The 21,029-nt window shown below is 36.3% G+C and overlaps 1 protein-coding gene across 4 annotated transcripts; it reads right to left on the bottom strand.

Moving 5' to 3' along the window:
• Positions 1-61: 61 nt before the first annotated feature.
• On the bottom strand, positions 62-20,058 carry LOC6646155 (RNA-binding protein fusilli). Of its 4 annotated transcripts, XM_023177957.2 has the most exons (12): positions 19,843-20,058; positions 12,700-12,999; positions 10,569-10,845; positions 10,416-10,505; positions 10,299-10,353; positions 7,960-8,070; positions 7,496-7,766; positions 7,109-7,432; positions 6,896-7,042; positions 6,586-6,826; positions 937-1,196; positions 62-876 (listed from the first exon to the last, which is right to left on the bottom strand). In XM_023177957.2, the coding sequence occupies exons 1-12, from the start codon at positions 19,969-19,971 to the stop codon at positions 373-375; spliced, it is 2,709 nt and encodes a 902-aa protein (XP_023033725.1). In that variant the 5' UTR covers positions 19,972-20,058; the 3' UTR covers positions 62-372. The 4 variants fall into 4 exon arrangements, with proteins under 4 accessions (XP_023033725.1, XP_023033724.1, XP_046866301.1 ...); XM_023177956.2 differs by having other exon boundaries at positions 6,896-7,432; XM_047010345.1 differs by lacking the exons at positions 62-876; positions 937-1,196 and having other exon boundaries at positions 5,478-6,826.
• Between the last annotated feature and the right edge of the window lie 971 nt (positions 20,059-21,029).

Consider the following 21,029-nt stretch of genomic DNA (forward strand, 5'->3'; position numbering starts at 1 on the left):
TTTCTTTTGTTTGTTTTTTTGCTTTTACTTTTGCTAATGAAAGTTATATATTAATATTTTTTGGAATATTCAATAATAAATAGAAATAGTTTAGTTTTCATTATTATTATATATGAATTGCACTGGGTGGACCTCTTGCCCTTATTCTTCTTCTTCGGCTACTTTTAGACAGCGGCGAGATTCCTTTGAGGTCCTTTTTTTTGCAGTGTTTGACTTTTTAGCACGCTGTCAATCAAAAATGGTTTGTGTACCAACTAAGCAATTGGGTTCTAAACTAAACTACAGACAAGTTTCTTCGTTTTGGCAAGACAAAAACTTTGCGTTGGTGCAGGAGAGGGGGGATACAAGAGAGAAACAGAGAGAGAGAGCATTTCAAAGAGAGTAAAGCTCCACACAGGAGTTGCTCACTAAGGATGTGGCTGTGGTTCCTTGGTTACCACTTTTCAGCGTAGGCGTCGGACTGGCACACTGGTTTGTGTCTAAACTAATCAAACTTTGCGACTCCGAAGAAGATGTAGAGGAACAGGAAGATGATGATGTCGATGAAGTTGATGACGCGGATGAAGCCGATGATGATGCTGATGATGAGGATTCCGCTGTAAGTGTGGGCGTGGCTGCTTGTATGGCCACTGCTGGAGTTACAGTGACAATTGTTGTTGGTTGCTGCATCGGCTGAATTGTCGTTGTCGTCTGATTCGAATAACTCACTATGGCGACCTGTTGCGGCTTACCACTCGCACTGGGCGTTGTTGTTGGAGAGATTTGCCTTGGCGGCGGTTGCGGCACAAAGGACATTGTTGCCGCTTTGCTTGTGGTGAGTATCAGGCCATTACTCGGTGGCGATAGCGGCGAGGGGGGAAAGAAATCCAAAGGATACTATAAATGGAAAAAAATTGTAAGCCAAAAATTCTATATAATCTCACTGTCCTCTCTTACCAATGGCTGTGATGGTGAATGAGCACCCGGCTGGCTATAATAGGTGGTGGGGGAGACCGGCGGACTGGGATATGGCCAATAGACAAGTGGCGGAGGATAAAAAGCCTGTTGATGCGGATGATGGTGATGAGCATGGGCATGATGCCCATGATGTCCATTATGATGATGTGGCGGTGGCGGACGTGGTGTGGCCAAAAGCGGTGAATGCGGCGTAGGCGGTGCGAAAGGATTACCAAAATGGGCGCCCAGCACAGTGGTACCTAAACAAAAGAGACAAGAAAACGAACTCCAATTAGTTGTCAATAAAATAGCTTAAAAACAATAAATTCGTGGCATGGGTCACAGGTCAGTGTTGTGAGTATGGCTTGATACTTGTTGGGAGAATAGAAAGATAGAGAGAGAGAAAGATCAAGAGGGACTAGAATCATGTTAGATATATAACTATAAACCTATATACATTGGATTTCTGTGGATTGTTTATTGCTTTTCGTTTGTGGTTAGTATTAGATTCATTAGTTAGTTAGTTAGAGGAGGAGTAAAACAGTTTAATGCGGGGTTTGGTATTGGATTAGAAAGTATAATCGTATTCAAAAACACTCACCAGTTTGATTTTAGACATTTTGCATAATGGTAGGAGAGAGACATACATATATATTTAATTTTTTTTTTGCAATTGTTTTTTTTTACCACCTTACCCAGAGACCATGAAACAATTTTGGCGCACAAACAAATTGGCTTTTTTTACCGGTTTTTTTTTCACCAAACACCAACCTTTTAGAAATAAAATCTGAGTATGCAAAAGGGATTAAAAGATGTATTTATATTTTTAATAGAGAGTGAGAGACAGAGAGATAAACACAAAGAGCGAACGAGCGAGTAAGATAGGTAGAGATAGACAAAGACAACTAATTGTTTATTGTTGTTTCTTATTGCTGTTGTTGTTGTTGTTGTTGTTGTTGCTTTTGCTATTGCTGTGCCAAGTGACTAGTTTAATTAAATTAATTTGTTGTAGTTGTTGCTTCTTTCCAGCGGACAGGAGTTACATACAAAATGCATTATCTAGTATATACTTATATATTTAATAGCTATATAATGGACAATCCCCGACAACAGATAGAAACCAACAATTATCAGATTAATATATCGAAATATATACCCTTGCAGTGATGAAATAACTTAAACATATTAACTAAAACTCTTTGCTGATATTTGAAAGAAAATAAGAAATGCAGTCAAAGTCGATACTTTTGTTAAAAAGAAGTGAATGTTTAACTGGAACTGGAATAATTCAACTCAAGTTGGTACATAGATGTTCACAATAAATCTATGAATTCTGTTCATCACTTTTTACATCACTTACATTTCACTTGCACTTGCAATAGGCAATGATGTAAGATGATGAAAAAATTTATAAATTACATTGTGTGAGAAAAGTTTTAAAAACTTGATTTAGAACTTGGTTTTATAGATTAAATATCCTTTCATGTAACTTTAAGTTATGGAAAAACTAAAAATACTCGATTAAAAGTGACTTAAAGTTTTAGAATGCCGAAAAATACAGATTACTATTATGAATGGAAAACAGTTAGTTACAAATTTTCTTTTAGTAGAAACTATTAAGCGATCAATATAAAGATTTTTAAAGATTTATACACTAAAAACCAAATACTTTGACTGATAACAAAGTATGTTCAAAACGGACGACAATATATTGGATAACCAGTGAGACTTTATTAAACTACATAAATGCAAGGATATACCAAACTTCGGTGTACCAAAGTTACATTCCCAAATGTATGGTGTGTTCGTTTTATTTAGCCAATTTCCAATTTTTCTTGTTTTTGTTTTCCGAACCAATTCGCAGCAGCCAGAGTGGGAAGATGAGCTGAAAAAATACATAAGTATCGTACGAAAAGCTGAAACCAAGCCCACAAATAAACCCCAAATGTTACACATAGTATATATTAAATATAGTTAAAAAATAAATAAACCAAAGAGAGGGTCGAAAAAAGGTATGAGAAATAGGGCAAACTATGAGAAAAAGATTTCTTTAAATTTCAGATGATTTGGCGATTAGTATAAAAAAAACAATCTTTTAAAACTTTTTTTTGAAAAATTTAACGAATATTTTTTAAAGAATGATTCGGACAAAAATGTAATATTGATGTGTAAAGAGAGAGAGGGGGAAAGAGGCGTAATTTTAATAGTGAGAGAGAGATAGCGAGGTCGAGCGTAGTTGTAGTTATGTATAATTTTATTTAAGTATCAAAAAATGGAATATCAAAAATATTTTGTTTTGCTTTGTGCGTTATTTTTTTTTTTTTTTTTTTGTTGTTTTTCTAAAAACTAATTAAGTAAATGTTTCTAAATTTTAATTATTGATTTCTTTAAAGTGGCTGCGCGTTTGATGAGAAATTTTTTGTTGAGTCCAAAACCCATTCTCGGGTGCTACACCACACACATAATAACTCCATATATATATAATTTATAAAACTAAAGTTAAAAACAATTAAGCTAAAGGTATTATTATTGTTTTTTTCTCCGTTAAGCTATGAAAATCTTTCCCATGTTCAATTTCAATTTGTTTTTGCCGAATCAAAAAGAGAGAGAGAGAGAGAGACGAAAGAAGTCGAAATGCGAAACTCAAGTGTTAGACGCAAGAAAAAAAGATTTCCCCTCATCCCCAAACCCTTTCCCGCTTCGCTTAAGCCCCATCCAACAAAACAAGTGGACAAATACGAGACTCACTGGACAGACAAATAACTAGTTAGGCTTAAACTGTTTTAACAAAAGCTAAAACCAATTACCAAAAAAAAAAAAATGTAATTAATTCTTTACAGTCGATGGATGAGGGGGTCGGGTGTAAGGGAAAAAGGATAGATTGGTGGTAAGGAAGTTATATATATTAAGCAGAGTTATCCCCAAGTTATTATTTTAAGACGACAAACACAAGAGAGAAAGAAGAGAGAACTAATATTGCATCAATTTCCCATAAAAATGTTGCGACTAACACCAGTTTTACGCACACTTAAAATACGATATATGTATATATATATAGATACGATATTCAAATTCAATATAAATGAGATTATGCAGAAAACGATTTTCTTTTGTTTTTTGGTGTTAAGATAAAGTTTTCAACCAATTTTCTTTTTCGTCTCCACATACACAACGAATTAAAGCACAAAAGAAAAGTAGAGAAAGAGAGACATAGGGAAAAGTTTTCTTAGTTTTCGAAATTAATTAATTAATGTATGAATAATAATGCAAAACCAAAAGAAGTAATTTTACAACTTGTTGTACGTTCTTCTTATTTAGCTAATGTTTCTAATTCCGTTAAAAATAGAAATAGATTGTAAGATATAAAATGTCTTAAAGAACAGATTGTTTTTTATGTTTTGCGTTTTTTGATTGCTTTGCCAATTACTTCAATTATTATTTTTTAAATATTCTGACATGAGCCAACACCTGACGCCATTGATGAAGAGAGTCAGCCGAATCAGCAGAGTTTTAAATGATCAAAATAAAATGTTTAGAGTAAAAATTGCACGTTGAAGGGGGAAAAAAAACTGTAGACCGACCATTTTTGACTCGCTTTATCAATGACGTTAGCCTCTGTTGTTGCCAAGAAAATTAGCAGAAAGGATTATCCAATCTCTCCAATGTTCCACACACCCACACACACATACATACATTCACCCAAAAACACACACACACACACACATAGAAATTACATACATATTGTACAATTTTTGTTAAGGCATTTTCCTCAGTTTATAGGGTTAGCTATTTGCTTAAGTGCATATGTATGTGTGTGTGTGTGTGTGTGTGCGTGTGAGTATGGTAAGAATGTACGAACTCCGTTCATCATCTTTAACATCAGTCACTATTACCTTATACTTGCAATAGCTGATGATGTAAAGTGATGTACAAAATGATGAATTACACAATGCGACAAAATTTTCAAAGTTTTAAGGCACAAGTCTAATAAAACTAAAGCAAGCTATGTACAAGAAATTTATAAAACATTGATCATTCACTGAATTTGACTTTTTTAAATAATTTTTTCATATTTCAAGTATTCAAATTAGTTGTTATTGTTTTTGAAATGCATATTTTTCAGTTTGCAATTTAAATTTCTTGTATCTAGTTTTTCCAGATTGCTTAGACTTGTACTGTGACCAATTTAGTCGTTTATAAGCTTGTATGTGTATGTGTGTGTCTCTGTGTGTGTGGGTGTACTTGTGCGTGATATATACATATATGTAAATATATATATATATGTATATATAAAATAAAGATAATGCTTAAACCTTAAGACATACATATATACTTAGTTCACTAAGAGTACTACCCAATTGTTTGTTTATCTAGGGCAAAAGTACTTCCATCCCGATGATAATTTTTCTTTTCAAAGAAAAGTTCATCATAATCCATTTTCATAATTATTTCACAATATTAAGCACTAGAAATATATATGTCTGGTATGTGTGTGTGTGTGTTTGTGTTTGTGGTAAATGTATATGCATATGGTTTCTATGTAAAACTGTTAGCCCACTCACTGCGAAACGTTTTGAATGGAATGTGCTTGAAGTGCTTGGAGTTTGATTTTAGCGACTTTTTGTTGTCGTTATTCTAGTCTATGGATATGTGCCCTCCTCTTTATTTAAATGCCGGGATTGTAGTAGGAATAGACACTACTTTGTGGTCGGGTGAGAGCTCTTTTGGCTGCACTGGCAGCAGCTGCTGCTCCTGCAGCATGATCCTGCTGAAAGGCATTATCATAGGATCGTTTCATAGACTGGGCCAAGGCAGCAGCTGCTCCCGACGAGGCGGCCGTACCTCCAACTCCCCCGGCCGCAACGGCAGCCGCTGAGGCAGCGGCGGCACCGCCTGCTCCACCGGCTGCGAATGGATAGCCTTGACCAGCTGATGCCGCTGCTGCTGCCGGCATATATCCCGCCAGGGGAAAGGGCTGCAGATAGGAGGGTCGTTGCATCACCACAAATTGTGGTTGACCCGCCGCAGCGGCAGCTGCTGCGGTAGCATGTTGCATGGCATAGAGGGGATAAGGTTGCAACATTGCATTCGCATATAATTGTTGCTGTTGATGGTGCTGTTGCTGCTGCTCGGCAACGGCAACAGCTGCCGCCTGTTGGCGAGCCAACAGACTCTGCTGGGCAATAAATTGAGCCTGCTGTTGGGCTAGCAGTACGGGATTGGTCGTGGCCATGGACTGAGAAGTGGGTGGCGGCAGTGATAGATGACTGAAGGGATAGCCAGGTGGAGCCTGAGACATGGCCTGAACTGCAGCATTTTGAAGCGAAGAGTGGGCAGCGGCGGCGGCGGCGGCTGCAGCAGCGGACTGAGGTTGAATGAATTGGGACAAACTATTGGCCGATGACGAAGCCGTTAGAGGAGGCAGAACGGAAGCCACTGGAGACGTTTGCAGGGCATGATGAACCTGAGCTTGAACCTGGGCCTGAGCCTGGGCTTGAGCCTGGGCTTGAGCCTGGGCCTGAGCTTGGGCCTGAGCGTGAACGTGCGCATGCGTATGTGAGTGTGAGTGTGAATGTGGAGTGTGTGAGTGGGAACTGGAGATGGCCGACTGGGCGCCGGCTGGTGGCGGCGGCGGCTGAGCTAACATACCCGGAGAGAGCAGCGACGGCTGCTTGTGGGCATGGCCGAGATGAGTGGGCTGTGGGGCACCCACTGGCGATGCCAGGCCACCATTCAACACCATATTCATGTCATCGCCGGAGCACTGGAAGACCTCGATGTAGCGAAACTTCTTGCCAAAGACCATGAATTGATTATGTTTCCTCTGGGCACACAGGCGAGCCGAATCCTCGGAATCCATTTGTATAAAAGCCTCGCCACTGGGTTGACCCTGTTAGCATGAGAAGAGACATTAGTTAAAGATGATGAGAGGGTTGGGGAAACTGTTCAACACACTCACCTGGGCATTGATTACCATATGGACACCCTGATAGATAATATGCTTGGCAAAGTCATCGAGAAAATGCAGAATGTGCTCCACCATGGCCTCATAGGGCAATCCCCGCAGACGAATGCAGTTCTTTATTGTGCCCGAGGTGATGAGATGCTGCGGAGGTGGAATGGGGCACAGTGGATTAGCATGGCCATGGCCAGCAATGGCTATGGCACCCACCTGCGGCAGCAAAGGCAACTGCATCTGCGGCAATTGGGCTATCAACGGTGGCTGACTGTGACTATTGTTGGCCTCATAGGTCTTGGGATCCATCGAACGATTAAGTACCTGTTGCACTTCGGCCGTAGTCGAACGGAACAGTTCTATATAACGCTGACCAATCGACTCTCGATGCCTTCCCAATGCCTTGGGGGCATCTGCCTCCAAAGCGAACAAAACAAATGCATCTCCTGTAGCTCTTCCATCAGGTTTCTTGACAAATAATACACCCTCAGTGCCATCTAAAACACTGCACGGTGAATCGCCCGTGGTAAAGAAGTCCAGCTAAACGGAAAGAGAGAATTAGTTAAAGTCACATTATGCCATTAGTCTAATGGGCCAACTTACCACTTGCTTGGCAGTGCAATCATAGGGTAAACCACGCATCCTTATAATCACTTGGGCCCCCTTGGAAAGAAAGGCCTGAGCCTCATTGGAGGCACCGCCAGCTATGGCAAGGAAATCCTCACCAGAAGCACGATACACTTCAATGTAACGTGCTCCAATGTGATGCTTGTGGCGTTTTAATGCCATATCGCGATGCTCCTGAGAGACAAAACGTATCAATGCCTCACCGTTGCGCCTGCCCAGCGGTGATAAACACAAAGCAACGCCGCCCCTACAAGAGAGAGAGAGAGAGAGAGAGAAGAGAAGAAAGAGAGAGAGAGAGAATAGGAGATGATAAAGTGGGTCATTCGCTTGTAATCTCTGATTGACCTGCCGCCTGAACTCAGAGAGTGAGTATCACAGAGAGAGAGCTCTCTTGTCTCTTATCAATGGGTTACTACGTCGTGTTCATCTTTCATACTTACTTGGCAACGTTTAGACCACAAAAGAATTTGGCTATATCCTGATCGCTGCTCTGCCAGGGTAAACCACGAGCTCGCACAATGCAATTCCCGTCGATTTCGTCGTCAATTGAGCTAAAAGAAAAATAAACCCATATAAGAATTTCACATAAACAAAATAAAAGACAATGGACGGTGGATTAGTGAGGATAAAGTTAGTTCAATTGAAATTAGGGTGGTGGTCGATTATGCAACACGTGACGACTGAGACGGTATTGGGAGTCAAGTCTTTGTTTCTCATTTTCTTGGCACAAAAAGGCGTCCAAGTCACGTTTCGCACAAAGTTCGTTTCAATCATTCTGCTGACTGTTGCCAATCATACACATACAAACACAAACAAATAAGACCCCTCTCACATACATACATATGTAGATACTCCTCCGCGCCTCAGTACAAAACAACAAATAGAAACATGAATAATCACATTTGGCAAACGAAATGAGGGGGCAAAAAAGTTTGGCAGCAAATTTTGCTTTTACCTTTATTTTTTAAAAAACAGAAAACACAAATTGCAATTAATTATTATATGCCTCGATCTGGTTGTTGGTTTCGCCACAGTATATACATACATATATGTACATATAGACAGAGGTAAAGCAAAGTAAAGTTTTCAAGGCAAGAAGGCAAAAGGCGATAACAAGAACACACAGCCAATGCATTCATCCAGACGAATATGAAACCGTGCTACGATCCGTCGACGTTTCCACTGATCGTCTTACAAACTACTACAACAACAATACATAAAAACAACAACTCAACGACCAACCGAACAACCGAACGTGAAAAGGGAAAAAGATGCGCTCAAACAGTGAATTTGTTCTTATCGCCTTTCGATCCAAAAGTAAACTGACGACAAACCCGACGACACAACACGAGCTCTGGGGGATTGAGATTCAGCGCGTTCCATTCCCACTTTTGTTGTTGTTGTAGTGTTTTTTTGGTATTCTACCATATATTTTTGAGTGAGCTCTCGATTTCTTTCTTAAACATTTGGGGCACTCGAAAATAGTGCAGACCTTGTCAAGAATTGGAGCATACATATGGAGTACATGCAAGTGTGTGACAAATTGCGAATACTTTGAGTGGCTTTTGAAATTGAGTTGAAAAGCAGACTTTGAAATCATAACCAAATGACGTGATGAACAATAAGCAGAATTGAAGTTTCTAGTAGAAACAAAATCAAAGTGTTTATTAGATCTACTAGAGAATACTTTTAAGAATTGAAAGTCGGACGTAGCACGAAACTAAACGTATTGAAAGATCTCTTCAAAATGCTACGACTATAAACTTTATAAGCAATGTAAAGTCCTAGTAAGAGCCTTTAAAATCTGCATACATCTCCTGGAAATTCTTCAATAATAAAGAACGAAAAGTCATTTTAGTTTCATTGAATTCGGTTTCTTTCGCTCTAGAAAACTAATCGACCTGTTATGAAATCTATGCTATGCTATGTTGTACTATAAGATATAAACAATTGTAAATCTTTCGTTTTACATTATTTTAGTTTTATTGAACTCAGTTGCTTTTAGTGATAATGACTTGGCATAATCAAAAGGAAGTCCTGTACGGCAATGAAATAGACTAAAGTTCATTTTAAAATATTTATCTTCTTATCTGTATGTTTCTTAGCATATTCTCGGTATTCTTTTGACTAAATTAGTGAAAATCTTAATTCATTCATTCGATGTTCTTGCTCTATAAGCCTTGTTTTAAACCCTTTCTATTAATACTCTTAGACCTAATAAAAACTTATTGGAGACATTTCTAGATACTTTGTGGATCTACTAAAAACGATCTTATATTGAATTTCCTTCCAATCTTCTAAAATTTTGACATCCAATACCGACTTAAAAACTTAAACTTTAATGATCGATTTTGCCTTCCAAAATGTACACCTACATAGATCGGAAACTAACTTTTAAAATGATATTATGGGTTCTATGAACATCAACACCTAGATCGGAACCTGAATTTTTATGTGATATTATAAGTTCTTTATAATGAACTGTGAACTATAAACTAAGAACTATTATTGGGTTCTAACTGCTCCTTCTTCTTTAAAGAACAATAATCTGATCCATCTATTAATCTCTCCAGAAAAATTTGAAAGACTTCAAACCGAAAACGCACTTCATAAGAAGAGTTTAATAAGTAGTCATATTCTAACCCTTTAGACTCTTTTACTTTTTATTCTATTACGAATTAAATCAAAACTTTGAGACATCAACACTGCTAACAAACTGACTTTTGGGACATCAATTCATCTTCTAGAGACAAATTTTAGCAAAATGTTATAAACTTACCAAATTCCAGGTTCCAGTACTAAGTTAACCAATTCATTTGTGGCAAATACATGACCTAATAAAATATATAAACTAATTTTAGAAAATCTATTTAAAACTGATTAGATTTGAACTTACCCGCCTGGAGCAATGTTTGAATCACAGTGATCATATCGCGAGATTCGCGTATATAAAAGTCATTATCCTCCACAGAGGTTGTATTGAGCTCTACAAAAATTATAGATTATAAATTAAATGAATGAATATACAATCTATATAATCGTTACTTACCATTCAGCATTTCACCAATTGATTGCGGCATGGGCATAACTGGCGATTGGAGCATCTTTTTAATATCCTTAACCGGGACAAGAGCTCTAGATAGATCTCCCGATTTATAGCGCACAAATTCTTTGCGCAGATCACTGAATTTATTATAATATGATGGAAGTTCGACATCTTTGGCACAGGCCTCACGATGTAGACACTGACGCAATGGCAATTGGCCATCGGTGATTATCTTGATCTCAGTATCATGAAGTGACAGAGATCTCAAATAGGCATCAAACTGGAACAAAGAAGAGGGAAAAAAACTGTCTATAGAAGTGACTGTAAAGATGGCAATTAGTCTCAAGAGAGAGAGACAGAGGAGCTGAGTGGTAACGGGGGAGGTGGAGGGCGACCACAAAGGTTTGCCGGGTTAATGTTAATGCAACATTTTTGTAGGTTACGACTTCGACTTCGAGTATATAACAACGCCCCGAATGCTGTGATTTGTGTGTATTTTAAACCCGTTTTAGTTGTCAGTAATTATTGTCAATTAAATGAGAGGGACAGAAACAGAGATAAAAAGAGAGAAAGAGAGGCAGTGAGAGATATAGAATAATCAAAATGGATTTGCCACTGTTTTTTTATTTTCTTCTTTTTTTTAGCCAAGTCATCATGATCAAATACAGGCGGCTTAATGTCGCGCATTACAAGCTTAATGTCGTCAGAGGTAGGATGAGGAGGATAGAGGAGAAAGACCTTGTCCCATTCATTCTTAGATTTTTCTATTTACCCAACAAATTAGTATGCCAGACAGGTGGTCAAGTAGATGTGCTCGCCTCTCCTCACCTCTTAGGGATTACGTCACTTGAAAGCTGCTTCAAGTAATCTTAACGTGGACAAAGTCCTAAAGATGCACTTTACCAATATACATATATAATATAGCATGTAATTACCCTCAAGGCAATAAAACTGTTCTCTCTCTCTCTCTCTCTCTTCCTCACTTTCTTTGTGTTTTTCTAGGAATGCATTATAATGTGGATTAATCGGCACTTATCCCCAAAAAGCAAAATATATACATTTTATTCTATAAGTCTCGGGCAAAGATTCATAAAGATTTCGAGGCAATTGAGAAAGGCGAGTCTATAAAGAATTTCCTGTTGAACTGTCATAACTCTTAATATCTCAGTGTCTCTAAGAGGTAGAGGTAGAAATCTTGGTATATGATGTGATATATTATCACGGAAGATCAAGAACAACTTTCCTAAAAGTCAAGGAATTGTTGTCAAAACTTTAGACAATAGTAAAAGTGATAAAAACTATCACAGATCACAGCATTTCTTTAAAATTTAATAAGAAATAGCCGAGAAAATTCTAAAAAAAAGCCTTCCACTAAACGTAGCCTTATCAAAAATTGTGAAATTCAAAAATTTTAAAGTAAAGAAAGATGTTTGAAAAGTGATTTTCGAATATTTCATTATTTTTTAAACTGCAGGGTATAAATCAGTCGACCTTATGGTTTTTCCACTTCATCATCTTTGTTTTATCTGGCCAGAAAAGTGTCAAATACATCACACTTATTACATGTGCTCTGAGAATGAAGAAATTTTCGGGATGAGGCTTGTCTCCAAATATGCTCAAGTAGCGTCGTCTTATCGGCTCAACCGAGTTACAGATAAGATTGAATAAAATGGTACGTTTTGGTTTTTGTTGGGAGAGGGGAAACCTTAAGACGTATGTGACACTATGGTTTCTGGCTCAAAGGGTGCCCCCCCGGGTAAGTGCAATTCTGGATGACTGAGCATAATACAAAAATAGTCCAATTGTCATGACTGACAGAAAACCAAATAAAAGTACCCCTCTCGCCCCCACCAATAAAAGTCCTTATCAGAGTTATCATTGATCTCGGAAAATACGATGCGAAAGAGAGAGGGAACGAGAAAGATTGAGAGAGTCAAGGGTTGGGGTTCAATGGGGGCAATGAGCAATCTAAAAATAGTAGAGCACATGTTGGCCCCTCTAACTCTCTGCCACCCCGACAGTTCCTCCGTTCCTCACACTCTCTAAGCAAGACTAATCTTATCGTTTATGGTTGGTTGGTGGTTATGGTGGTTGGTGGTTCCACCTGATTATAAGAGATTTGCATTTGACTCACCTCTTCGATGGCTTCCGTTAGGGGTTTGCCATTTGCTTGAGCCTCGGCTATGGGTAATATCAGTTCGCTACTATTTTCCAAAGTGGTGCTAATAATCGAATTACCATTTTGAGCTGTTCCACCATTCCCACTGCTTTGGCTGCTATCCCCCGTAATGGCCAGCAGGGGAGCAGGTGTATTATTTGTGGGTGAACAGGCCGGATTTGTGGTAGCATTCGAGTTATCCGATGAGCTGGATATGGTCCGATCTTTGATGAAATAACCTTCGGGTCGGACGAGTATTTGTTTGGTGCCAATTATCTGGAAATAGAAAAAGAGAGAGAGAGGGTGAGACTTTTGAAACTTGCGTCAACGGAAGCTATATATAGGAGTATAGGAACTACAGGTAGTTTTTGTGTTGAGGGCTATGCAAATGATGAACCCACACCACCTTCCATTGCCTCATACCCTTCTCGAAGGGGTCTCTGAAAGGGTAGAAGCAAAAGAAAACTAAAGCGTTTCTCTGATTTGCTGATTTTTGTTTCTTTTTTTTTTTGTGGCATTTGATTTGCATACCTTTTGAATATATACATATAGCTAGACAATACATTTACCGCCACCCCCCCTTAACCTCTTCCTTCTTAGCCCCAGCCCTGTTCTTCATTCCTTTTTGTCGATGTACATATGTAGGTAATGAAATATTTATGAGTTTTTGAGAGCCTTCAGTTTCATGTTAAATTCAACAAAGGAAAAAAAAAGAAAAACTACCCAATTGGTGTGAGGGGTGGAGGGGTTTGGGGAAGAAGTTAATAATTATGCGAAACAAAAGAAGAAAAGTTTTCCATCAACAAAAACAAAAAAAAAACAGTAGAAAATGTAGCTCAATGGCAATCGACAACAATATAACCACACAAACAATCTTAATCTCTAGTCATGAATGAAATTAAGAATCGAATACAAATCTAGTTTGAGACAGACAGAGATATCAAGTTCGAGATCTCGATCGAGTTCTATATAGAAAAGAGATTTGGAGCAGGCAGGCAGGTATACAAGCCGACAGAGCAACATTCGAATGTTAATTAACTTTAATTGTTGCCATTCGAGTCATAACTATCCTATAATTAACATGCCAATTATTTGTCGTTGTCTTTATAGTGAGTTTTTTTTTTCTCTTACGGCTTTTTTGTTTCGTTCAAGAAATTTATTTTTAACGAGTGAAACTCAATTTGCAACTGCAAAATGGAAATGTATGTGGTTTGTGTGCATTATTATTCTGATGGAAAGGAAACAAAACTCTCAATACATAATAGTGTAATAGAAAGTCATCCATGAGGATATTATCCATTTAAATTGTGTGATTTAAACTTAAGTGTTTCCCTTCTAAAATCAAATTATGGGTTAATTTTCAAAAGTTTTTGATTGTTGTTGCAGGAATGTGTAATATAACGTTTTAGTTTAAAAGGGCTTAATAAAATTTAAAATTCAAATTTAGCCGTTTTAGAATGTTGGGCATTTTTAAATTGCCATGACTAATCTCTGGGCTGGAGTATAAAACATTTCAACAAGTTGATTGATTGATCTTTAGATTTTGATCAAAATTTGAAATTTGTTGAAATTTAGCAACTAATTTTTACGCTCAAAAGGGCATAAAATTTTAACATATTTTTTTGTATTGCTTTCTTTCTCTGATTTTAACCTGATTAGCAAACTTTTAGGCTTTTTAACCTAGATTTTAGGTTTACCATAAAATCTGGCCAAACTTTAAAATGCTCTGATAAATCTGGGAAAAATGTATTTGATACTTATCTTTCTGAAATAAAAAGGTTTCCCTTAGTGTTTTTTATCTACAATTACCCATAAAGTGCCTTTAAATTACCTCTCACCGATTCGCTTATCAAGAAAAGGCATTCCAAAGATATTTTGTGCCTTAAAATTATAATATATTTACAATTGCGGATCTAAGGGGCATAAAACACGGGTAATTTCCTACTCTAAAAGCACTTAATTATACCTTATTTATGTCTTTATGTTAAGAGTGTTCGATTTTTTAGGGAAGTTTTCGCTGAGAGTGCTGGGTTTTTATGATATGTGAGTCCATAAAGAGAGGGAAGTGCAGACCGAAAATTTTATCTAGACATCGGCGGATCCTCGGGGAAAGAAATAAACTTAATTTCATCTCACAAGAACGCTTTTTTATTTCTAAAACTACTCCAAATTCCATTCCTTAATGTGTATATAATTTAAACACACAAAAAAAAAAGAAGGACAAACTCCAAAATCGCATTCGAATGTAAAGTCTGGAGTTAAAAGCTTGTGATTTCAAGTTTCCTGGGACCCTTTGCTAAAAATTGGGAGCTTCAGGACTCTATGAAAGAGTATTATTCATGATATTAAAAATACTTTCAAATACTCAAAAACTCGCTAAGCTAAACCGATATGTTTCAAAAAAAAAAAATTTTCTAAATGAAATCTCTAATTTTATATTAAAAAGAACTTTTGGGTCACCCTGTATTTATGTATACCTAAGATACTTTATCATTTTGACAATTGAAGAGTTCTAATCAACATTTAACTCATTTTGGTTGACATTAGAAATACGTTATATGTACACATATAAACATATTCATATTCATAGACTCATATATGTACATGTATGATATGAATTGCGCTCCATTAGGCAGGTTAATTGCAACTCGGTGCTCAGAATCAGAAGTCATGTCAATGCCGCACGTCGCTCAGAAAAAAATAAAATAAAAATCCAATTATAATTTGCATATGACTCTTATTTTTTTATTTTTGTGGGAAGAGGGGCCCATGGACATTCTCCGGGGCATGCCTAAATTATAAAAGTACCCACATATAAAAAAAAAAAAACAGTAGTAATACAGATTTATGTGACGAAACTTGACGTTATGGATGAGTGCCAGAATAATCATCATTGGTAAATGATGATTCTCTGCTCCATCTAAAAGCCCAATTCTAATTTGAAACATATTCAAGCCAATTTATGTTATATTTCTCGTTTGTTACGATGAACCACTTTCCATAGTTCACCGTTAGGTCCGGCTGCTATATATTTGTAGTATATTATTGTGTGTTTCATTTGTGTTTTTTTTTTTTTTTTTGCACAAACATTAACATAAATTTTGCAGACCACAAAACACAAAAAATTCAAGGCATCTATGTATCTATTTTTAAGTAACAGTATACAATATGCATATGGATTATATTGTTTAATTTTATACAGAAAGTTTCCAATGTCTGGACGACCAGACTGGACTGGTCTGGTCTTAATTAATACATATACCTACATATCTATATATATATGTATTTCTAAATATTAGTTACTTACTAAGAAAACAAAATTCAAATTTATCATCATTTGGGAAAGCAGCAGCAAAAGCTTTGTGACCTGACCTGAACTTAACTGAACCCTCCTCCCATTCCCCCCCACAGATTTCAGCAGTCAAAGTCTAGCAATTTAATGACAATCTTCAGCGCGGGGACTCACCGAAAAAACATTAGCATAAAAATTGGCCAACATAAATTAAGCAAATCGTGGTTTCAACTTGAGGATACCCTGCATATCATGGATATTGAGCTGTTTCCCATGAACTTTTCAGCACAAAACCACTTTGCAATACCTGTTAGGTGTATTAGCATTAAGTTTCCATTGTTTCCAGGCATAACTCACATATTGTCATTCAGATTTTTAAGAAATTTGGTACAGCTATAGCAATTGACCATATATATCGAGATATCAAAATTAGATTGCGATTTTTAAAATATTAAAAGAAGTATTAGATGGAATATGGCCAAGGAGAAAATGACAAAAATGTAGAATAAACTTAATTTGCTCAAAAACTTAATGTATTCAGATCCCGAATTACTTGGCTCTACCTATGATAGATCCTGAGATTTCTATGGTTAGATTATACGGACAATCGAAATGCGAAGAAAAGGTGGAAATAAATCGCCACATCCTAATGTCTGTTATAAGAAAATGTATGTTATAAGCAAATTTATGATTTATTTAGTAAGATTAGACGGACAATCGAATTTCGAAGAAAAAATTTTAACAAGTCGCCACTTCCTAATCTCTTTTATAAGCAAATTTATAACCTTACAATACCCTTTCACCTTTTGTTTGTAGAGGGTATTAGGAAAAATATTTAAATCGTTTTGCGTTTCGTTTTGCTTGAAAATAAAATTAATTATAGAAATATAATTTGCCTAAAGTGCCCTACTCTCGGACACCCCACGAACCTTAACTATTGAAGGTTTCTGGTGCTCAACGTAATCGGTTAGCCATTAAATGCCACTTAAATAAGTCGTAGACCGCGACCTGTGTCCCGCCAACTTCTTTCCCTCCATCACCATCAAGTGTACGAGTCTCGGATGATTTCTTAAAGAGAGATGCATTCACGAAAATGTTGCGTGTTTTGGCTGAGACAATGTCAACCCTCATTGTAGACAGGCAAATATGAGGTAAATACATTTGTAAATATGTATACTATATCTATCTCTATGGGATCTATTGGCAGATGATAGAAGGGAGATGGAGAAAGAGGGGAAGAGTTATTGCATTGGGTGTATAAACCTCTAATAATGGCAAACAATTTTCTTCCTCAGGTCTACTAAGTATGAAAACAGCTTGGCAATCAGACAGTCAGTAAGTAAGTCGTCGGTATGTCACTTCGTCCGTCAGTCAGTCAGTCAATCAGTCAAGCTCTCTCGTGTGTCCAACATATATACAGGTCTAAGCCTAAGCCTCAGCTTGAAAAACGACGTAACCATGGACTTTGTGTACAATTGTCAAGCATTTGGCAAATAAAATTGCGTATATTGATAATGATTGAACAAAAATTTTTATTTTTTATTTTTGCCATTTTGCATGCAAACAGCAACAACTGAGGAAATTTTTGTGTTTTGTTTTTAAAAAAAACTCAGATGTATATAGCCATAGCTAATAGCTATATTAAGATTGCTTAGTTCATAATTGGGAAATACTTACATATATATCTCTAGCTATACAAACGAATCTACTGCAAATATTGAAAAACTCAAGAATACAATAGAAAACTAAATAGTGTCTAGTCAATCATTTTTTAGTGAAATTGTTTACCGATTTCATTTGGAGAATTTAAATTTAAATAGACAAATCCCAAATTAGTTACTATGAAAGACATTTAAAATATGTTTTGCCCTTTGGGAAAAAAAAACAGAAATTTCCAGTTGATGGATTTTCCTGACAAACAAATGTTTTTCAAACTTATATTTTTTCCCCATACAAAGTTGTACTTAAAAAACTTTCCAAGAGTTTGTGGAAGTTTATGTACATATATAATTAATATATTCGACTAAATATTAAAGTTAAAGAATGAATTTAAATCGTGAAATCCAAAGTACTTTGGGCTGTACCCATTTATATTTTAATTTATATGAAATAAATCAAATCACATCTAATCAATGTTAAATGATTGCTATCAGACAGCTGATTACTTATAAGACTTGAAAAGGAATATTGACACTGTTTATCATTTTAAGACTGTTTGATTCCACATTTCACATTAGGTTTTGATGATTTAGTAATATTCTTTTATATATATCACACAATCGACAATATATTTAAACAATCTCAAAAATCCACTAAGTAGAAAACACAAATTCTTGAACTAATCAAAGTTAAAGAAATCTGGAATAAATAATTATTGACTTTAAATACAGAACGACAAATCAAATCAAGAAAGACAATACAAGATAAGAAGAAAATCAATTTAAACTTCAAAATTAGCCTAGATTTTTTTTGGGGCTTTTCCATAGTTTACAGTCATGACTCGATTACATTATATATACACGTGATTTCACAGACAATATATCTTTATTGATAAATTCATGATTATTAGTTGGCAATCCTCTATTAAAGCTTGCGTCTATATAATTTGCTAGAAACGCCTTAATAAACTTAAATAAATAAAATTCTAAAGAAAGTTGATAAATCTCGAAGAAAAGTTATTGAGGTGAAGCGAAGGGAAGTCAACCAAAATATAAGCTTAGGCATAGTAAAAGAAAATAAACAAAATGTGAGGACATTTCGGAGAGGTTCAGAAAAGAATATTTTACCATTTAAACTGACAAAATTTTTAAGATTCAATATCGTATTGTTTCCAAAACAAATAGTGTTTATTTGAAAAAACGCCAATAGGCGGAACCTTTTCTAAAATTGCTATTAATAATTGCGAAATATATACAAAAAGGCAGCTTCATTTTGTCTACCACCAAATTCTTATGGTTGGTGAATTGTAATTGCCAGATTGATATGCAGTTCTCTTTGAAGGTCTGACTAGATTTTACATACACAAGTCAAGCTTCAATAAGTTGGATCTCTAGTTTTTTTATTGCATTTTGCATTTTCTTGGAAATTCAATGCTTTTCAGCTAAGTAAATACATTTTTATGGGCAAACTTCTCAAGATGAAACTTTACGCCTTGTTTTTAGAGTTTTTTGTTGTTGTTGTTGTGTTTTTGTGTGCTTGTTGAGAAGGGATTAGGTAATGGGCCAATGGGTTTCGCCCTAAGCCCATCTTCCTCTCGAATGTTTTTTTTTTCAAACAATTAGTGTCAATCGTTGGGTAAACTGAAAATATGCAAATATGCACATACATTATAAAAGGTTTAGGAATCGAGAAGGTGGAGCAAAAACGAGGAGAAGAAGGAGGAGTAGATACCCCATAAACACAAAGACCTAAACCCTCTATGCATAAACCAGACACAGATACAACTAAACAAAGCGCAAAAAAAGCAACACAAAAACCCCCAACGAATCCCAGAAGCCCTCCTCAGCTTTCGTTTTTCATTTCTGTGTTTTTTTGTTTGTGCTTTCGGCGAATCAAAATTTGTGTCGAGTCTTTTGTAACATAATCAACGAAACGCTGGCACAACGAGTTGAAAGTGCATATATATACATATGTATATATATGTATATATAGTATGTTATCGCGGGCACAGCATTCATTAATTAAGAGTCGACAAAATGGTGGACAAGCTACGAGGGGCGGTGCCTAGTCCAATGGAGCGTTAGATGGGGATAAAAATCATAAACTTCCTACTACTACTAGCTAATTGATTATTGCAATTAAATTTCTTCATTTTTTTGTTTACTCACCTGTCCAGTTGCCACATCCAGCAAAACATAGACGAGTAATATAATTTCCTTTTCGTCTGAACCCAAACCGGGCCCATTCTGACCACATGTGGCTACATATAGTGATACAATGCGCTCTGGAACCTGCATTCTGATGATTATGATTATGATGATGATGTTAGCGTGTAATTTAGTTTAATAATTTATCGATCTTTGTTTAGATTTTTCACTCTCTATCTAATTATTATTAGGCGGCTTCGTTTCGTTCCGTTCAGTTCCGTGATCCGTTCCGTAGTTCGTGTTTAGACGACAAGAGGGCACCTTTTTTTTTGTGTTTAGGCGGAGTTCAGAGCTGCATCTTACGGTCGCCGGTAAGCCATTTGGTTATGCCTGCAAAGCAAAGTGGAGAAAAAAACGTATGTTTAGCAAAAATGATTGCACAATATTGCGCACTTGAACCTTGGCAAAAACTAATTACTAGTGCATTTTGAAGAAATGTCAAAACAAAGCGAATTTCTGCCAAAGTCAAAGAGCTAAAGTCCAAAATGCAATTTCTATGAAGTGAAATAAAACAAAAAACCCACAGAAAATGTCAATGAAACTGCATTTATGTATAATCAATCGGATGATTTAAATTAAAATTAGATTCTAAATTCTAAAAGCAGTGCTTAACTTTGGTGGTTATTTAAAAAGTGAAACACGTCAAAGCAATGGACGCAATGGATGAAAAATTAAAGTGGAATTTTATGAGCATTTTTAATGTGAAAAGTTTTACTTTTAATGAAAACACAACAAAAGCAACGAACCAACTGACTAACTGACTAAATCACTGACTGACTGACTGCCAGACTGAGTTCAACCAAAATGGCTCTCAAAGGGTTAATCGGAGGTCCGCAGGCGTCTTCGTTGTTGTCGTTGTAGTTGAGCGCGTTTAATGATTGACTTTTTGTTGCTTTTGTAATTAAAATTTTAAAATAATGCATATACGTGCAAAAAGGCCACAGCCAAAAGCTAAGCAATACCATTTTTTTTATTTTGCTCATTGTTGTTGTAATTAAGACAAACCAAAAAGCACTTTAAGCGAACACAAAACAGAAGAAAACAACAACAAAAAAACTCTGTGACAATTTTTCAAGAGGTTTCGCTGTTATGCTTTTTATGGGGGAAACTTTTTGGGGTGAGGTGAGGGAGCTACGTGTGGGGGACAG

Source organism: Drosophila willistoni (genome assembly GCF_018902025.1).
Source record: "Drosophila willistoni isolate 14030-0811.24 chromosome 2L unlocalized genomic scaffold, UCI_dwil_1.1 Seg72.1, whole genome shotgun sequence".
Lineage (NCBI taxonomy): Eukaryota > Metazoa > Arthropoda > Insecta > Diptera > Drosophilidae > Drosophila > Drosophila willistoni.